The following is a 20,379-nucleotide window of genomic DNA, read 5'->3' as shown; positions in this document are numbered from 1 at the left end:
CACCTTGAACTTAGACTTCCAGCCTCTGTAATTGTGAGGAAACTAACATCTGTTGTTTAAACCACTGAGTCTGTGGTCCTTTATTACAACAGCCCTAACAAACGAATACTATAGGTAATAAGCAGAGACTTTCCCACCAAACCACAGTCATTAGGAGGATGCACATTTACTTAAGCAGGATCTCTGACTCGTACTGCAGAGCCAGGTTTCTTCATGGCATCACCACATTGTTCAAAGCCAAGGTAAACAGAAATCACCTTTGAAAGCCATTTACCTTTGCTCTGCTCCTTGACTGCTATCTGCACTCCTTCCACCCACCCAGCCCTACCTAGCACATCAGCTGCCTGTGCTCTTTTGGATAAGGACTACAGAAGGCATTAGTTTCGATTAATACACACTTAAAGTTCAAGAACAATTGATGATGAATCAGTGACACCATCTTCCTCTGACCTAGGGCATGCCATGTGGAGGAGGCACACTCACATGTGTAGAGCAGGGAAAGGCCTTGGGAGTCCTCTGACCCTCTCTTCCACTACCAGCTGTGTGATCCAAAACAATGACTTAACTCCTCTCTGTCTCATTTCCTGTATCTGTAAAGTGGGAATAATTATCGTATGACTTCATAGAATTATTGCAAGGATTAAATCGTTGAATTCATATGAAAGTAATTTGTAAGGTTTCATGTTTCCTACGAAGGTCAGGAAGTCATTAATCAACCAACCGTTTTGAGTATTTACCTTGGACCAGACTGTCTAGGGTGTGGATTATATTGTAGGCATCTAAAAATTACGAATCACATGATACATAATTGGAGTGCAAGAAGATGAATGGCATGTGGTTTTTCCCCTCATGGAATCCACACTTAAAGGAAGAAATGGACGTTAAGACAGTAATGCAGGTGGCAAGGGTTATACTGTAGAATTGTTGAGGTCACTGCAAAGCAGCAAGTGCAGCCTCTAAACCTGTCTGTGACTTATGGAAGTCCTAGTCTCTAAATGGTCAGTGGAGGCAGAAAACAAGAGCTAGCCTGGTAAAGGAAGCTAACTGCAGGGAAGGAAGAACATTTCCTACCCAGGGACAGACAGCAGGAATAAAAGCATTTGAGTGTGAAATAGAACAGGGTTTGTGTCTTTGTTTGGGTTCTTCCAGAAGCAAACCTTGAGACAAGGATTTGAATGCAAGTAATTTACTCAGCGGTAGTCCCAGTAAACACAAGCAGATTGGAAAATGAGAAGGAAGGCAACCGATAAATGATGCACCATCCGATTAGTTACCTCCGTGGGCAATTGGAGCGCGACTGGAGCTTAATCCCACTGGGAAATTCAGGGAAATGGTGTGAGAGCATGCCTCAAAATTATCAGGCCCAAGGGGCGAGGGAGCCGGGACTCTCTAGCAGTTCCCATTGGCATTGGTTAAGTGCTGCTTCCGTGGGGTGTTAATTTCCTGGCACCGCCCAAGTCTGCGTTTCACATGGGCAGAGTGCCCTCTAGTGGCCACAGAAAAACACCATCTAGTGGTGAAGAAATACAAGGGCTGACACTTGAACCCTGAGTAAGAGGATGCAGACAGCACCTACAGCATCACACACCACATGCACACAGAAGTACAAATGCTTCTGTGTTCTGGAGCACATATCCAACTGCGGAGTCGCAGACAATAAAGCTGAAGTGATAGGTGGAGGCAGGGGCATGCATATATGTCATGCTTCAGTGTGTGAGCTTTATCCTGGAGGCAATGGTGAGGCATTGGAGGGATTTAAGATAGGGAGAGGCATGGTCAATAGTGTATCTTTAATAGATCACTCTGGCTTCTGTGTGAAGGATGCCTTTGAATGGAACAAGACTGGAGTCAGGAAACCCAGTAGGAGGCTCTCATTTTAGTGATCAAGAAGGAAAATGGGAAGAGCCTGATTTTTAAAAACACACAGTGGTAGGAGAAAACATGTTTAGAAGACAAAATCAAACCCAGCAGAACTTGATGATTTATTGAAGATGGATACAATGGGGAAGGAGTCAGGAAGACTCTAAGCGTCATTTTGATGATTTGGCAATGCTGGTGCCACCAAGTGAATTAGAGAGCAATGCAGCAGACACAGGCTTAGTTGGAGAGAAGATGCACTAGATTTATGGAATTTGTGACTGAAGGAGGGTGAAGGCAACCAAGGATGAGACATGGAAGCTTGAATCCCAGGAAGGATAACTGACCTTGACATAAGAATTTAGAAACCATCAGCACATGGGTATTGAAAAGGCTGGGACTGAAAGAGATGGACCAGGCAAGTCTGTAAAATTGAACAATTCAGTTGGCCAAGGACAGAACCATAGCAATCACCAACATGTAAGGCAGAAGAGAAGCAAAAAAAGGGGGGGGGGCTTCTCAAAGGGGCCAGGCATGAGAAAAGAAAAGGACATCACTAAAGCATAAAAAGTCAAGAGAATCAAGATCTTGGGGTGATCAACAAAAACACCAATCTGCAGGTATCCAGTAGGATGTAAAGTTACATGTGTACATTGATTTTTCTACTTTTGACTGGTAGGCTAGACTGTTCTTAGTTCATTTCATTCCAGTTGCATTAAGAGCATGGGAATAGGCAGTGAAGGTCACTAGTTTGAGAAGTTTGGAAACAAGGAGGAGAGAAACTGGTTGATAGCCAGTGTCTGCAGGATCCAGGCCACTTTGTTCTTTTTCTTAGAAGAGACTCTTAGAGGATGAGGAGGAGCAGGGAGAAGAGGCCAGGAGAAAAAAAATGAGAAAGAAAAGGATCACTGAAAAAGTAAGTTGCTGAAGAAGTTATAAAATGATCAGGTACAAGTATTGACCTTCAGCAAGAGAAGGAAAGACACATCATCACCTGGAGTTGAAGTGAAAGAGAAGAAAATGAATAACAGACAAGTCTATGAGGATTGGAACAGAGGTAAGTCACCACCAAGAGCCACCACCATGTTCTCAATGAAGTAGAAAGGTAAGATCATCCACTGAGAGAAACAGAGTAGAGGGTTAAGTGGAGATCTGAGGGTTTGGACTAGCCATTGAGGAGAAAAGAAAAGGAAGCTGACCAAGAATGAACGAACTTGCAGTCAGAACTCAGGGCCCAGCTGAGGCTGGAGACTATGAATTTTCAGTCATCGCTTTCCACATGGTGATGATGCTGTGGTTGTGGTGCAATGGACTGAATATTCATGATCCTCCAGAATCCGTATGTTGAAACCCTAACTCACAAGGTGATGGTATTAGGAGGTGGGAACTTTGGGAGGTGATTAGATCATGAAGGTGAAAACCCTCATGGATGGGATTAGTGCCCTTATTTTAAAAGGCCCCAAAGACTTGCCTTGCTTCTTCCACCACTTGAGGACACAGTGAGAAATCTCCATCTCTGAACCAGAAAGTGAGTCCTCACCAGACATCAAATCTGCCAGTACCTTGATCTTGGACTTCTCAGCCTCCAGAACTGTGAGAAATAAATTGCTGTTGTTTATAAGTCACTCAGTCTGAGGTATTTTGTTATAGCAGCCCACGTGGAGTAAGACACACAGTGTTGACATAACAATATCCAAGCCTCATTTTCTCTCTCTCTGTGGGTGGGTGCCTGTGCCCCTGTGTACACACATGTGTGCACAGGAAGCATCATTGCAGAACCAAACCTCTGATGACCAATTCTGGTACCCGCTGTGTGTCTCTGTCCAGGAGCTGTATTCTCAATCCTATGATGCTGTTGGGGTGATGTTTGCCTCCATCCCAGGATTTGCGGACTTTTACTCTCAGACTGAAATGAATAACCAGGGAGTGGAATGCCTGCGCTTGCTGAATGAGATCATTGCTGACTTCGATGAGGTAAACTAAGCTGGGGACATTTACAATCACAAACGGGCATCATTGTCAAAGCATTGTATTATTCATTGTAGGAATTACTTATATATTTTTTTGCACTTATGGAGTTCCAGCCTGCATTATAACACAAACATGCATTATCTGATTAATTATCACAACTATCACCTGAGTTAAATGCTATTGTTTCTCTATTTGGGGGATCAGGAACATAAGGCTCAGGGAGGCTAAGTAACGTAACCCAGTGTCGCACAGCTGGCAGATGGCAAAAGGCAGGACTTGACTAGAAGCCTGTATGAGGCCAATACTACTCAGGCACTGACACCACAGAGGCTGGACGCCGACGCAAGCATTGCTCCATCTTCTCAAAGTGTCAAAGATAAAAGTGTCCATTTGCAGTTGGTCAGAGAACTAATTGCAAGTATAAACATACTACAGATAGCAGTTTCTTCCTCCAGGCTCCATTAGTCTAGTGAACACATTCTGTGAGGGGAAATACTCATGCTGTACTTCAGTTCCATTCATAAACTTGACACAAGTGGGCCTTCTCCTCCCCCATTCCCCATCTTGAAGGACACCAGTGTCCATCCAGTTACTTAAGCCTGAGATGGGAAGCAAGTGATTCATTGAGAAAATGCTATGGAAGAAGCCAAATCCCTGCCTAACCCCAGAGGAAACTCAGGGACATAAATGGTACAACTGTCTCACACTGAGGCAGGGGGCCAGGCTTTTGGATACCCGTATTGGTCAGTCATTGTTGGTCATGGGCTGCCCTGGTATTTCTAGCAAGGGAGTTCTCATGAGGCCCGGCAAATTATCCAAAAAAAGGTACGGCAATGCATTGTAAGTAGCCAGCACTCATGACATTTTGGAGGATGGCCCCACAAAGGGCCTGGGTTGGGAAACAAGAGTAACTACCGTATCACTCTAAATAGCATCCTCTCCCTCCATCCCTACATTCGATCCAGCTACTGAGTCCAGTGAAGTCTTTCTTTCCATTGTAGATATTTATGGTGCAAAATGTGATGTTTTGATATATGTGTACATCGTGGAATGATTACATTAAGCTAATTAACATATCCATCACCTCATGTCTTACCGCTTTTTTGTGACACAAATATTTAAGATCTACTCTCTTGGCAATTTTCAAGTATGCAATACATTATTATGAACTATAGTCACTATGCTATGCAATAGATCTCCAGAACATATTCCTCTTGTCTAACTAAAACTTTATACCCTTTAACTAATATCTCCCTGTTCCCACCCCACCCCCCAGGTTCTGATAACCACCATTCCACTCTTTGCTTCTGAGTTTGACGTTTTTAGATTCCACATATAAGTGATATCATATGTATTTGTTTTTCTGTACCTGGCATATTGCATTTAGCATCGTATCCTCCAGGCCCATCCATGTTGTTGCAAATGACAGGTCTTCCTTCTTTTTGTGGCTGAATAGTATTCCACTGTGTGTGTGTATATGTGTATGTGTGCAGTGTGTGTGTGTGCATGCACGTGTGTGTGTATCCATTCATTTCTCAATGGACGTTTAGGCTGATTCCATAGTTTGCCTGTTGTGAACATGCTGAGATGAACACGGGTGTGCAGACATCTCATCAACTTTCTTAATAGCTCTCACACCTGCCTTTTTCTCACCATCAGTGCTGCTTTTATCTTGCTTCAGGCCATATCATTTCTCTCCTAGACAACGGCAGTCAACTCTTATCTGCTCTCCCTGCCTGCATCTCACCATTAGCAACCACCAAAGGCAGGAGTATTTTGTCACATCCCTTTGAGGCCTAAACCCTTCCGTGGCTCCCCTTCATCAACTCTAGCAGGTCACTGGGGGCCTTGCACTTACTGTCCCTGCCTCCTCTCCAGCCTTACCTCTCACTGCATGCCGCCTGGCCAGCACCATCTGACTACTTACAAGCCAAAAAGCCCACTTGGCTCTCACACACTGTGCTTTCTGCGTGGAGGCCATGCCATCCTCACCCTTACCCCATTCTCTCTACCTTGACTCCATGACCAGCTGAAAAGTTAACATTCATTTAACAATAAATTCAAACATTACTTCTACTTTTGAAGGCCTCTATCCAGGTAAATGTTGTCACTCCTTTTTTAGTGAAAAACTTATACTCTGAGAAACCTCCTATCATAGAGGCTGAAACCCTTCAGTACCACCCTGTTTACCATCCACTAGCCACTTAGTTCTAGGGTAGAAGCCAGCCCATGTTACTAATCTCTATGGGTTTTTACAAGTGTTGCCAGAAATGCAAAGCATTTTCAATATATATCATTTAATAGTTATTTACCTCTCACACAAACCCTTAGGCTAGGAATTATTAGCCTTCATTTTAAAAATAAGCAAAGCTGAGACTTAGGAACACCAAAAATGACCAGGGTCACATACCACTAAGTGGCAAAGCCAAGATTTGAATGCCAGTCTCCCATACTGCTTTGATTTGTAATCATTTGTGTTGCACTGTTTCTCACTTACGTGGCATTTCATGGTAATGATTTTGAAGTCATAACCCCAAATACGGTTATCGTAGTTGCCCTGGGATGGTTGTAGGGGGTCAAGATGGATAAGACATGATCACTTCTTGCCTCCCAAGGCTTCACCATCCAGTGAAGTAAGTTGCCCTAACACAAGAAGTCACTGGTAAGTGTACTAGTACAGAGAGCCTTGTAAGGTGGGGAAGGGAAGGCAATTTTGTGACAATAGCACCTTTACCTCCTATCCTCTATGTTAGGCCATAGGCTCACTAAGATAGAAAACATATTCTTGTATCTTGTTATGTCTCCAGGGCCCAACTCTGTGTCTAGCAGATAAGAGATGAACATGGCAGATACTTGCTAAGTACTTGCTAAAGGAATTAATTCATTAATGGGAGGACAGAAACAAGCTGGCAGATAGTAAGGTGAAGATAGGTTAACGCAATTCAAAACATACTTCCAATTTTTTTTAATTATCCTATTAAAAATATCTGACTGAAGGTTAAGATGTCAGGCTTTGTTGTATTTTAAACTTTACAGCAGGGGTGTCCAGTGTTTTGGCTTCCTTGGGCCACATTGAAAGAAGAATTGTCTTGGGCTACATATAAAATACACTAACACTCAGGATAGCTGATAGGTTTTTAAAAATTCGCCACAAAAAACCTCTTAATGTTTTAAGACAGTTTACAAATTTGTGTTGGGCCACATTCAAAGCTGCCCTGGGCCACAGGCGGCCAGTGGGCCTCAGGTTGGACAAGCTTGCTTTATAGTAACTCATCTTCCAAAAGTGCTCCTTCTCATATTTTAAACTTGTAACGAATAAAGTATGTTTGAATTACATTTGCATCTGGGTAAACCAAATTGTAGACACTCTAGACTTGGAAAGCGGAGAAAGAGGGCAGTGCCCCTAGTGGTTGAAATTGGTGTTTGCAGAGGGAAGTTGGAGAAAAGGGGATTGGTCTAGGAGGCTGGGTTCTTTAGAACATGGGCGTTAGAACAGGAGGAAAAGTATGAATAAGAGGAGGAGGAGGAGAAGTAAATGGGGAGGAGAGGAGACAGGAGAGAGAAGAGAGGCAGCGATAAAGAGAAGAGGGATGAAAAGAGGAGGAAAGGGGAGGAGGTGGAAGAGAAAGGTAGGGCGTGGGGAAGGTAGGGGAGAATATAGTCAACAGGAAAAATAAAAATGCAGCCTGAATTGCCAGCCCAAACACTCTCAGCTTTGCCTGTGTAGGTCCTTGGGTCACTCGGGCATGCCTTTTTTTTTTTTTTTTTTTTTTTTTAAATGTCAAGAGAGGCCCTCTAGATTCTGCCTGGCTGAGTTCCTGCCAGACGCCTGCTGTTCACTTTAATACTGATGCTTCTCTTCTCGCTGATATAATTACCACAGGAATCTGAGATCATGCAAAATTCTTTCCTGGTTCAGAGAAAAGCTGAACTTTTCACAGATCACACTCTCCAAGACTGTGTTTGCAATAACCCAACTCAAGGGCTCCTCACCCCACCGCTCCTACCTCAACAAAGGGTTGAAGAGCCCTCTCACATCTAACTTCTCCATTTGCTCTAGTGAACAAATGGGCTGATCAGGGACCACGCTATGCCTGCAGACACTTTTAGCTATAGAGTAAATAAATCTGCTGCGTGGATATTAAATGAGATAATGAAGTTCCTTTCTGCCTCCAAATTATCTTCTGAGGGGGAGGCTTACCAGAGCCTGAAGCTGGCTCTTGGCCAAGTGGTTCTGAAGAGAAGAGAAGGAAAAGTACCTGCTCTCCACAGGACCATATCAGATCAGTCCACCGCCGGCAGAAAGCTGGAGGAAAGTAGTTACAGGGAGGCAGAGGGAGGGAGGTGAGCAATTGAAGATGTTCCAGGATTTTAAAGCTGAAACATTAGCAGCTGAAGGGCTGCCAAAACACCAAATATGTTTGGTTAGTGTCTGAAAGCAAAGATCAGTCATGATCCAAGGCTGAAGACCTGCATACCCTGGGCACAACTGGCAGAATCTCTGTAAGAGCAGAAGAGGGTCTTCACTTTAGTTCAAGAAACAAAAATAATAAACAAAGGCTGCCCCTGCTGTAAATCAGGCTACACACACACACACACACACACACACACACACACACACACACCCCAAAGCAAAGCACTTTCCTGTGTTCTCCATGTTCCCAGAAGAGTTTCTCTCAAGGAGGAATTTTCCAAGTTTCTTAGCCCCTGATTAATTTTAAGATGATGCCCGAAACAAGAGAGTCTGTAGAGAACCCATCTTCCGCTCCGTCTGCCTGTCTGTCCACCCCAGGATGACATGAGACCCTGAGGATATTACAATCTTAAATGGAAGCAAAGGCGAGAAAATCAGAAATTGCATCTAAATGTCTTCTAAGAGTGGGAATAAGAAGACAAAGTTTAGACTTGGGAATCAGTGAGGTTTGAGTTTGATCCTAGCTCTCCCACTCAGGGCCGGCTTCACAAGCATGCAGCCTGTGCAGTCACAAAAGGGACCCACATTTGTTTTGATGTTCTGCTGTTGCTCTCGTGGACATCTTAATTTTTGAAAAAGGTGTTCCACATTTTTCATTTTGCACTGAGCCCTGAAAATTATGTGTGGTCCTGTCTCCCCTCTCTCACCCCGGGACCTTGGGACACATTATTTTACCACATGGAGCCTCTGCTGATTCATCTGCAAAATGGATCTGAGAGTATTAAGCTCAAAGTGCCACTCAGAGAAACAGATGATCACTGGAGGCAGAGCCCCTAGTTCTGTGCCACAGTATATGTGGACATCCCCTCTTCCAGTCTACTTTTTAATCTCTTTAAAATGTTTAATTTATGCTTTGAATATTTTTAAAAATATGAGTTACTGTGGAGTTTTTATTTTTAGTAGAGATGGGGGTTTCACCACATAGGCCAGGTTGGTCTCGAACTCCTGACCTCAGGTGATCTGCCTGCCTCAGCCTCCCAAAGTGCTGTGATTCCAGGTGTGAGCCACCATCCCTAGCCTGGAATTTTTAATCTAGTGGTTACCTGCAAGGGCTTTAAATGTATGTAATTTAGCCATTTTCTCACTCTGTGTCCTTAAGCAAGTTATTTAATTCCTCTCTGCACCTCAGTTTTCCCATCTACAAAATGAGATACAGTAGGGTCATTGTAAGTTAAATGCAAATATTAAAAAGCACTTAAGACTGTATTTGATGCAATGGACTGAATAGCATCTTCTCCCCAAAATTCATGTGCTGTGAGAAATGAGTTTCTGTTGTTTAAGTTGTTTTGATTATGGCTGCTTGAGCATACTAATACACTTGGCACATAATTATGATCATTAAATGTTCATTTTATTATTATGTATATTTGTTCTAGTGTGGCTGTAACAAAGTACCACACATTTGGTGTCTTAAAACAACAGAGGCCAGCTGCTGTGGCTCACACCTGTAATCCCAGCACTTTGGGAGGCCGAGGCGGGCGGATCACGAGGTCAGGAGTTCGAGACCAGCCCAGTCAACATAGTGAAACCTGATCTCTACTAAAAATACAAAAAATTAGCCAGGCGTGGTGGTGAGCCTCTGTGATCCCATGATCCCAGCTACTCAGGAGGCTGAGGCAGGAGAAACACTTGAACCCCGAAAGTGGAGGTTGCAGTGAGCCAAGATCTTATCACTGCACTCCAGTGCTGCTGGTAGCCCAAGAGAAGTGAGGCTGAGGACAGCAAGCAGCATGGGACATGGAGGGCCTCCAGGACCTGGACAGGAGCAGTTTCAGTGGCATGGCAGGACTGGGCTTAGGAAAAAATGAGGAGGAGGAAATTGGAAGCAATCAGTCTGGACAACTCTTTTCAGAAGTTGTACAGGAGACAAGTAGAAAGGAAAGTGATGTCAAGAAAGACTTCTGTAGGATAAGAAATTTCATAGCAGGCTGTGTGCCAATGGGAAAGATCTGGCAGAGAGGGTGAGATGGATGGAGTCAGGGACAAAGGAGAATGCTGGAGTTGCATGCCTACAAGGGATGGAGCCTGTGAATACCTGTGGGGCTCGGCCCTCAGCAGGAGCACTGAGAGTTTCTCCCCACACCTGGAGAGAGGCACATGTGTGCACACATGTGCAGGTAAGTGGAGTGAGCTGTAGAAGTGCCTGGAGAAGCAGGTGTGCATCTCCTGCCAAAGGCTCACTCCAGACATGAGGTTAAAACTGTGTCCTGTGCAACCTTGGAGGTGAGCCAGCTCCATCACCAAGTCTCAGGTACTTTCTCCTTGAAACAGAGAAATACCTACGCCATAGCCCCTGGGCAGACAACATGTAAGAGGAAGGCTAGAGCTAGTTCCTGCCTTTAAATCAGTATGTCAAAAGCAATTTCTTAAACCAGAGGTCAGCACACTTTTCCTGTCTTCTCCAGGCACTTCTCCAGCCCGCTCCACTTACCTGCACCTGCCCCTGTGTGCACACATGTGCCTTCTCTCCAGGAATGGGGAGGAACTCTCAGGGCTCCTGGTGAGGGCCGAGCCCCACAGGCATGCATAGGTCCCATACCTTGTCACCTAGGCATGCTGCTGCAGCTATTCTCTCTTTGTCCCCGACTCCATCCATCACCCTCTCTGCTAGATCTTTCCCATCAGCATACAGCCTGCCATAAAATTTCTTTCTGATTGTTCTTCACCCACAATAGAGTATAAGCTTCATGAGAACAGGATTTATTCCTGTTTAGTTTTGACTTTGAGCCCAAAAGTATGTAGTGTAAAAGCAGAGGAGTCCCAACCCAACTGTGCTGAACCACACAGAACCATGTTCTAGTCGTTGGCCCATGCTGTTCCCAAGAATTTGGGAAAGGGCGTGAACGTGTAAACAGAGTACTATAGATCTGGAAACTACATCATCGAGAGATTACTTTGGGGAAATTCAAAGGAATTTCCTTTCCTTCAACTTAAAGCCTGGCTTACCACACCGTGGCCAAACTGGCCTCTTCTTCACTCTGTGGACCTCCTGTGCATTCTCCCCAACCTCCAGACCTCATCTATGCTGACCCCTATTTCTGGATGTTCCCCTTACCATGACCCCAGCTTCCCCAACACACACAAATTCATTCACTCACTGCTAGAAAAACCCCTCCCCACCCTTTAGAACTGAAGCTGGAAATCACTTGCTGAGGGATCCCTTCCAAGATTCTCCAGATTAGATCAAAATGGCCTGATCTCCTCATCCCTCTACCCTGTATATTTCCAACATAAACTCTATTAAAATTGAACTAGGGCATGTTTTGTGTATTTGTTTTTAACATTTGACCTCTGTACTTGGGTTGGTAGAGCTCATGTATCTTGTTTATCCAACATATAAGAACTCAATGAATAGTGATTGTATTAGTTTGCTACTGCTGCTATAACAAATGACTACAAATTTCGTGGCTTGAAACAACAGAAATCTATAATCTTACTGTTCGGAGGTCAGAAATCCAAAATGAATCTTACAGGGCTGTGCTCCTTCCAGAAGCTCTAGGGGAGAATCTGTTTCTTTGCCTTTTCTTGCTTCTAGAGACTACCTGCATTTGTTGATTCATTGCCTTCTCCCTCCATCTGCAAAGCAAGCAATCAGGTCACTCAGACTTCTTCTTCCACCATAACAACTCCTTCTTTGATTGTCCTGCCTCCCTCTTTCACTTATAATGACCTTGTGATTAGATCGAGCCCATCCAGATAATCCAGGAAACCTCCCCACCTCAAGATCCTTTGCCTTATCACACCTGCCAAGTCCCTTTTGCCATGTAAAGTGACATATGCACAGGTTCCAGGAATTAAGACACGGGCATCTTTGGGGTCTAGGTTCAGGAAGCATTATTCTGCCTACCACTGTTGCTAATAAGACACCAAGGTTTCCCTCTCTTAGCATTAAAACCCAAACCGCAGGTAAAGGTAGAGGAAATGTCCCAGGATTGTACCCATTCTTTCATTTAATCATTCACTCATTCATTCATCTCTACACTCTGACCAGGTGCTGAGTAGTAAACACAACAGGGGAAAATATGTGCTCCAGGAATATTACATTCCCATGAGGAAGAGGACAATAAATAAGCAATATCAGGGATAAGTGCTAAGGAGAGAAGGTAAAACGGGGAAGGAAGATAAGAATATGTATGTGGGGAAGGAAGAAAGAATATGTATGTGGGGATGGGATGCTGTGTTCAATTTTAAATATGGTGGTCAAGAAGACTGCACTGCAAAGATGGGATTTGAAGAAAGACCTGTAGGAGGTGAGGGAGTAAGCCATGAAGTTGTCCGAAGGAAGAGTAGCTCAGCAAGGGAACAACAGGTGCAGAAGTCCTGAGGCTGAAGCAGGCTTGGCTTGTTCTCAGGTCAGTGTGGCAAAGGGCAAAGGAGATCAGTGCAGCTGGAGCAGAGTGAGAGAGGGAGACAAAAAGAGAGGGGACAGGTCTTGGCAAGTTTTGCAAGTCACATTGAAGACTGGCTTTGACCTTGAGTAAAACAGGAAGCCATAGCAGGGTTTTGCACAGAGCAGAGACAGGATCTGACTTACATGTGAAGGGGCAGACCTACCTTAAAGAGTACCAGGCAACACCCATCTCCACTCCTGACCCTTAGCAAGTGCTCATCAAATATATGTGACTGGCTGAAAGCATGATTCTCAGAGAGAAAAGCAGATAACTTGAGGATGCTGAACCATCAGAGGTAGCTCATTGTGAGCCAAGGGTCTGTTTTCAGGAGCCCCAGGCTGCTGGAAGAATAAACACCAGGGCTAACACCATTGCCTGGCTCTCTTTCAGTTGCTTGGTGAAGACCGATTTCAAGACATTGAAAAGATTAAGACCATTGGCAGCACCTACATGGCCGTGTCAGGCCTATCACCTGAAAAACAGGTAAAAGACTCTTTGAACTCAGTCACAACGCAATGCAGGGGTCTTGCTGTTGTCGTGTCACCGACGGTGGTGAAGCCTCTGTCGCCAAGATCCTTGGGGAAAGATAGGGAGAAAATCTAATGGACTGGATTGTAATAGTTATGTGATGTGGATTTGCCCCCAAGGTAAGTAGAGTCTACCAGATGAAGACATGCTGCTTTTTTGAGAAACTTCTAGGCTTTGTTCTGAACCTAATTGTTCCCTTGAACAAAATCAAGAGCCAAGAAATACCCTATTGTGACTTCATTGTGGATCTTACTAAACCCCTAATAGTTGCCTCTTTTTTCTTATCTTTATTTTGTCTTTCAAAAGTCTTACATAATAATAATGCTAGCTGCTGCTTTTTGGAGTGTTGACTGTGTTCCAGGCACTGGTGTTAAATAGCAACACTATCTACCTTCCAGGGTTAATGGATGAATTATCTTAGATAATGTAATGCTCCCCAAGCAAAGCCTTGCATTTAGTAAAGTCCTCAGTTAGTGTTAAATGAATATGAGTCCAGATACTTGGGGAAATGGAATTCTCATCAATTTCTTCCAATCCTTCCTATGCTTTTTTCCAACTAAAAACAACAAAATACTTGAAGAGTGACTATCTGGGACGAAACTCCGGCTGGTTATTATTTGGTATGTGTGCAGCAGGGATCAGAAAACTACAGCCCACAGGTCAAATCTGGCCCACCCTCTGTTTTTATAAATAAAACTTCATTGGAACACAGTCATGCCCATTCATTTCTATTTTGCCTATTCCTCCTTTCAAGCTAAAATGCAATGTTGAGGGTCACAACAAAGACCATATGGTTCACAAAGCTTAAAATATTGGCTATCTGGCCTTTATTGAAACTATTTGCTAACCTCTGTTCTACAGGGGCACAAAGTTCTCTCATATAAAAAATGTCATTCAATACCTACAAAGTAGGAAGGGCAAGTATGCTTATCCCCATTTTATAGATTTGGAAACTGAGGTTCAGAGAGGCCCAGAGGCTTATGCAGCACTTCTCTTAGGAGTTTTGTAAGCAAATGTATCCCTTAAACACACACTGTGAGCAATTCAAAGGAAATAGTTCTTAGATTGGAAAAGCTACACATACACAGAGCACATACACATACCCACACACCCCCCCAACACACACTCACATACACACATATACTCACACCCATTCACACACACGCCAGTGAGCATACACTCAGGAATTGATGCTACATCAACCTGAACAGACAGGTGTAGATGTGGACGAAGGAACACAATGACCCACATATACTACCCTCTTGCAAGCAAATATCATGTCTTCCCATGTTCTGAGATACCGGTGACTTGAGGGTAGAGGGATTCACCCACATGATTATTTCCTTTAAGGGATGTGCAGGTAGGGTTGGGTTAGGACGTAAAGCCCCTGCTGCAGAAATGTTAATGTTCCCCACATTCCACATTAAATGAATTCTTCTCCTCATGTTTGCTTCAGCAATGTGAAGACAAGTGGGGACATTTGTGTGCTCTGGCTGACTTCTCACTCGCCCTGACAGAAAGCATACAGGAGATCAACAAGCATTCATTCAACAATTTTGAACTCCGGATTGGTGAGTAGCAGCTGCAGGTGGGGCCTGATAGAGCCAGCCGACCTTGCTCCGACAGACCCTCCCCTGCCTTGGGCACCAATCCAGGGAAGCTTTTTCCTGCAGAATGCAATAGACCTAGCATGACCCTGCCAAGGATAGGGACAGGGTCAGCTCAGGTCTTTTCTTAGTTTCCTCTCAGTCGAGATGCTGGAAACAAGAGTAGGATACTGGCTTGTGTGCAGAAATACAAAGCAGTCAGCCTTTGGCAAATGCTAGACGATTGTGAAACTCTCTTCCAACTTGCCCGCCCATGCAAGGTCGTGCATAGAGATGTAGCTGACTAATTAGTCATTTAATTCTGACTCCTGGGTAGCTCAATGCTTGTGGTCATTGTATTGCTCTCAGGGTCTTCAGGATAATTCCTTCAGACAAAAGCAGGATTCTACTCCTGGGGATGGCAGATAATATATTTCCAGGGACAGGCTTTACTCAGCTACAAAGCTCACCCTTTCTTTGGGCTTAAAGACACCATTGTGCAAAGCAACAACATAACAATAATCACTGCAATCAATAATAATCCTTTATAATTTGCCATTCCTTCCACATCTCTACTGAGCCTCAATGATCTCCTAAAATGCAGTCTGAAAACCCCCCATCTAGTCCACATTCTCATTTTGTAGATGAGTAAACATGGGCGTAGAAAAAGGGAGTAACTAGCCTAAGATCACACAGCCAAACAGTCACACCAGCAGCAGCTCCAGCATTTCCTAACTCTGAGACAATGACATTTTGGCTGCCAGAGTGCAGTTTAAAATAACTTTTGCTACAGTCCTCACATTGTAGACATCTTCTGGCTGATATGCCATTTTACTTTATCTGCTTCTACCTTAGCAGCTTTTAAGAAAAAGAGGTCAAGAGATACCAATACCTGACTTGTCAGATCTAAGGAATGCCATATGTCTTTGTTCTTTGCATTAAAGGGCTTATATTTTATGTTTTTGATCTATGGATGGGATGTTCAAGGCTTGTTCCCACAGCTTCCATCAATCTTATCAATGTCATTTCTGAAATTGTTGACTACACAATTGAACCAGGAATAAAAAGGGAACCATAATGCTGAAGAGAGATATTCCAAGTAAATTCTGAAGATGTTGCCAAATCAGGGTCAACCCTTGTCATGACATATTATACTCCTAGTATAGTTTCACTGATCTCAGAGGTTGGAAAATTAACTTCCCAACTGAATTAAGCATCTCAATTTGTGTTTTGGGTCTGCTGTAACCAGCTGTATGACTTTGGGTGAATCATTTAAACCTTCCGTGTCTCCGTTTCCTCCTATGTAAGCTGGGTGTTAAATTATTACCTCCTCTGCCTCCCTACCTCACAATAATAATATGAGAATCAAATGGGATATTGGCCGTCAAAGTTCTCTACAAATCTTAAAGAGCTAACTATCATTGTGATTCCCATGTACTCTATAGAGTGAGATTTTCAAATTTCCAGTCAATTATATCAGTGTGTATGTGTGTCTTGCTTTTGCCTTGGCTTGGAATAATCTTATCCAGATACCTGCATGGCTATTCCCACCACTTTCTTCAAATCTCTGCTCAACAAGGTCTTTGCTAACCCCCTTACTCCAAAATATACTCTCTTCCATCTTTCTCCATTCTTTTACCTACATGGATTTTTCTTTGTAGTCCTAATCACTCATTAATATTACATTACATTTGTAAAATTATTTTCTATCTCTCCCCAGTAGAAGGTAAATTCCATGGGGACCAGGGCTGTATTTCTTTCCTTTCCCACCATATCCCCAATGCCTAGGACTGTACCTGGCGCATAGCAAGTGCCTAGTCAATGTTTGTAGAATGAAATAATTCTGTCTATTGGAGACATAAATGCCCACTAACATGTTTGGTGAAATGCTACCATTTCTAGAATTCTGTGTTTCCTAGCAAAGGAGGCACTGAAACTGTCTTTAAAAGTATTTACCAGATAAACTGTGGAAGTGTGGGGAAGTAATAGCCCAAGCAGGGAGAAAGTCAGGACAAAGGCACAAAGGTGGGTAACTGGCTGGAAGATTAGGAAAACTCCAGCAGTTCAGTGTGGCTATAATGCAGCAGTAAGGAGGAGAGTGGGATAAATCAGGCTGGAAAATCAGGCAAAAGCTATATGAGAGAAGTTCTTGATTGTGATTCTAAGGATCATTAGCTTTATCCTGTAAGTGAAAGGAGCCCTGGAAGATATTTAAGTGAGTCATAACTTGATCAGATGTGCAACTTGATCAGAAAGAGCCCTCCCGCTCCTGCAGCAGTATGGAGGATGAGCTCAAGGGGACAAGGGAGGAGACAGGGAGGACAGTTAGAAAGCCATCGCCATGGACCAAGGGAATGATACTGAGGACCTGGGCTAAAACAGAGAGGAAAAAGGTCTGTCCAGGCTCTCAGAGCACTATGTCAGTAGAAGCAGGAGATCCCAGGGTCCTGACTTCTGGTCCATGCTCTGATCATCCCACGGACTGAGACAAGTCAATGTTCATATGAAAATAATAATTATATTCAATTGAACACTCACTGGTTGCCAGGCACTATGCCACAGTGGTTTTATTTATATTGTCTCACTAAATCTTCCTTTAATTATTTCCAGTCTATTGATGAGAAAAGTGAGGTCCAAATAGGTAATCTAATAAGTGACTGGGGGCAGGATCTGGACGTCCCGTTCATCCACAGAGACCTCACACATAATGATCACTATCCCAGGGAGGGGTCTAGACACCCCAATGTCCCTCTTCTCCCTCTGACACCTTCAGTGTACCTCTTCTGCCTCTGACTTCTTGCTCCTTTGGTTCACCTCCTAGGCATCAGCCATGGCTCAGTGGTAGCCGGCGTTATCGGCGCTAAGAAACCACAGTATGACATTTGGGGCAAAACTGTGAACCTGGCAAGCCGAATGGACAGCACAGGGGTTAGTGGCCGGATCCAAGTCCCAGAGGAGACCTATCTCATCCTGAAGGACCAGGGCTTTGCCTTTGATTACCGAGGGGAGATTTATGTGAAGGGCATCAGTGAACAGGAAGGAAAAATCAAAACGTACTTTCTCCTGGGAAGAGTCCAACCCAACCCATTCATCTTGCCCCCAAGAAGACTGCCTGGGCAGTACTCCCTGGCTGCGGTTGTCCTGGGACTTGTCCAGTCCCTCAATAGGCAAAGGCAGAAGCAGCTACTCAATGAGAACAACAACACGGGAATCATCAAGGGTCATTATAACCGGCGGACTTTGTTGTCACCCAGCGGCACGGAGCCTGGAGCCCAAGCTGAAGGCACTGACAAATCTGATTTGCCATAAAAGCATTTTCTTTGTGTGTCTTTTTTTTGTATTTCTTTTATATATAAAATAAATATACTAATAAAAAGGTTTACTTTTTTTTAGAACAAGGATGGTTTCGTTGGTCTTTGAATGTACCAGATCAAGGACACAATTTGAGGTTCTCTTCAAATGTTCCCTTCACAAATATTTATTGGTCACCTCTTGTGTACAAGGTTCATTGGGAAGCAAAGATAAATGAGATCTAGTTTCTGACTTTGAGAGTTTGAGAGACTTACAACTAGGTGGAAAATAGGGACATGTGAAGTGAACAGAAATTCCATACAATCAGATACTCACCACCATCTGCTATTTTTGAGCACTTGCCATGTACCAGGTCAAGTGCCAAATTTTTTACATAATTACCTCCTGTAATCCTAACAGCATTTGACCTGCACATTCATCAGTATTTGCTGAGCACCTACAATGTTCCTATGACTGTCCTATGCTCCAGGGAAATCCTAGCAAAAGTGTTTCCCTTATAGAGCTAACCTTCTGGTTGGGGAATAATATATAATATTCTTATTAACCAATACATAAATAATCTGCTTTCAGATAGAAGTAGAGGCAACAAAGAAAATTAAGTTGGCCACTTGGGATAAAGAATGGGAGGATAGGGATGCTGATTTAACTGAGTCACCAGGGAAGGCTTTTTTGAAGATGTGATGTCAAAGATTGGCCCTAAATAATGAGAAAGAGGTGATCCATAAGACCTGAGAGAAAAGTTTCATAAGAAAAAGTAACAGCAAGTGCAAAAGCCCAGATCAAGTCCAGTACATTGGAGGAACAGTGAGAAAGGCAATGGGTAAGTGAGTTACGTGGGCAAGCACACTGTTTCCTGGAAGACACCTACGTGCTTATGACCACAAGACTGCCAGGAAAATTTCATACAGATGAGAAGGCCCAGAAAAATTCAAGGATTTGACCAAGGCCATGTAGTTAATTATAGAACTAGCCTCATAACTGTATTATTCAATAAAAGCCAACTGCCATAACAAATAACTCCCAATCTTAGTGGCTAAAACACAATAAAAGATGTATTTCTTGCTCTTGTTCTATTGGATATGTGTCAAGAGGTCTCCCATGAAATTTTTTGGGGGGGCCTAACCTCCTTCTGCATTGGAGTTCTCTTCTTGTTCCTCTCTATCCAGCCAACCGAGGAGAAAAAAGGGAAAGAAACGAGAATTACTTAAAAGGTCTTAGCTACCGGGCATACATCATCTTTCTGTCCCACTTCACTGCGGGGTAAGTTAGGGAATGGATTATTCCTGTGTTCCATTACCAAAAGGAAAAGTGAAATGGAATTGCCTATGCCACAGGTACCTGAGTCTTTCTGAGCCCAGAGTCCATGTTTATAAGCACTAAGCTATTCTGATAAGCACTATGTTGGAGGTACAAGGTTTAAGTAATTGAATGAAAATTACAAAATCCCAGTTATTCTCTAAACACTTGACTCTGAACACATCCCATTTAAAAGAAACTTAGCCCCAGGTAACAAATCCACAGGAGATATACCCTCAAAAAAACACCTACCTGAGGTATCCCAAGTGGGACCCTAATGTTAGAAGTAAAGCTGTCTTCTCTTGAGGCACAAAGCAGAGAGGGAATTGAGGTTCAGCTAAACCTTGAACTTTGAACCACATTTGGGATGCTGTTTGCTCTAGAAAACTATATACACATCAAAGAAGTATCCCACCTCCAAATTCGTGCAAGGCCCCAATGGAATGTGAAGATGACGTGCAAAAAGCCTCAGCATACTGTAAAGCCCTCTACCAATACCAGAGGCTGTTACAACCTTCATAGACTCAGAGGATCCCAGGTCAGGAAAGCCCCATGGGTTGTTAAGTCCAACAGACTGAGGACATTTAGACAAAGTAAAGCTTTATGCCTGCTGAGACTTGGAACCACCAGATGCAGGTGGGGAGCTGAGCTCAGGTAGGTCGAAGCTTGGCAAACAAAGCTAGCAAAAAGGCTGGTCTGCAAAGGTAGTTAGGCTGTGAAGGCACAGTATCTAAAAAACTGAAAACTTGATGTGGATCATCAAGCTTTGGTCTACCCCAGAGCATAAAGCCCATCTCAAAGCCACAGCCAGTATCAGCAGAGACTCCAGTAAGTGGACAAGCCATGGTGAGCTGGATCCACCTCCAAGAAGAGAGGCTAGTAGGGAAAGACTTTGTTTCTAAACCCTGAGCTAGGACTCAGGACAGTCCCTGGACTAGAAGAATTTGGCCCTAGACAAGATAAC

At 43.6% G+C, this 20,379-nt stretch overlaps 1 protein-coding gene across 2 annotated transcripts in view; it reads left to right on the top strand.

Annotated features, from left to right (window-relative positions):
• ADCY8 (adenylate cyclase 8) overlaps positions 1 to 18,205 on the top strand; it is a 259,466-nt gene extending 241,261 nt beyond the window's left edge. The window contains exons 15-18 of one of the 2 annotated variants that reach the window (XM_025394556.1): positions 3,685 to 3,831; positions 13,084 to 13,176; positions 14,678 to 14,792; positions 17,629 to 18,205. In XM_025394556.1, the coding sequence (XP_025250341.1) occupies positions 3,685 to 3,831; positions 13,084 to 13,176; positions 14,678 to 14,792; positions 17,629 to 18,116 (843 nt within the window). In that variant the 3' untranslated portion in view covers positions 18,117 to 18,205. The remainder of the gene's footprint in view (positions 1 to 3,684; positions 3,832 to 13,083; positions 13,177 to 14,677; positions 14,793 to 17,628) is intronic. The other variant, XM_025394557.1, reaches the window with a different exon arrangement.
• Positions 18,206 to 20,379: the final 2,174 nt, after the last annotated feature.

The sequence above is a fragment of the Theropithecus gelada genome, chromosome 8 (genome assembly GCF_003255815.1).
Source record: "Theropithecus gelada isolate Dixy chromosome 8, Tgel_1.0, whole genome shotgun sequence".
NCBI classification, from domain to species: Eukaryota; Metazoa; Chordata; class Mammalia; order Primates; family Cercopithecidae; genus Theropithecus; species Theropithecus gelada.
This window is presented reverse-complemented; position numbering and strand designations above follow the sequence as displayed.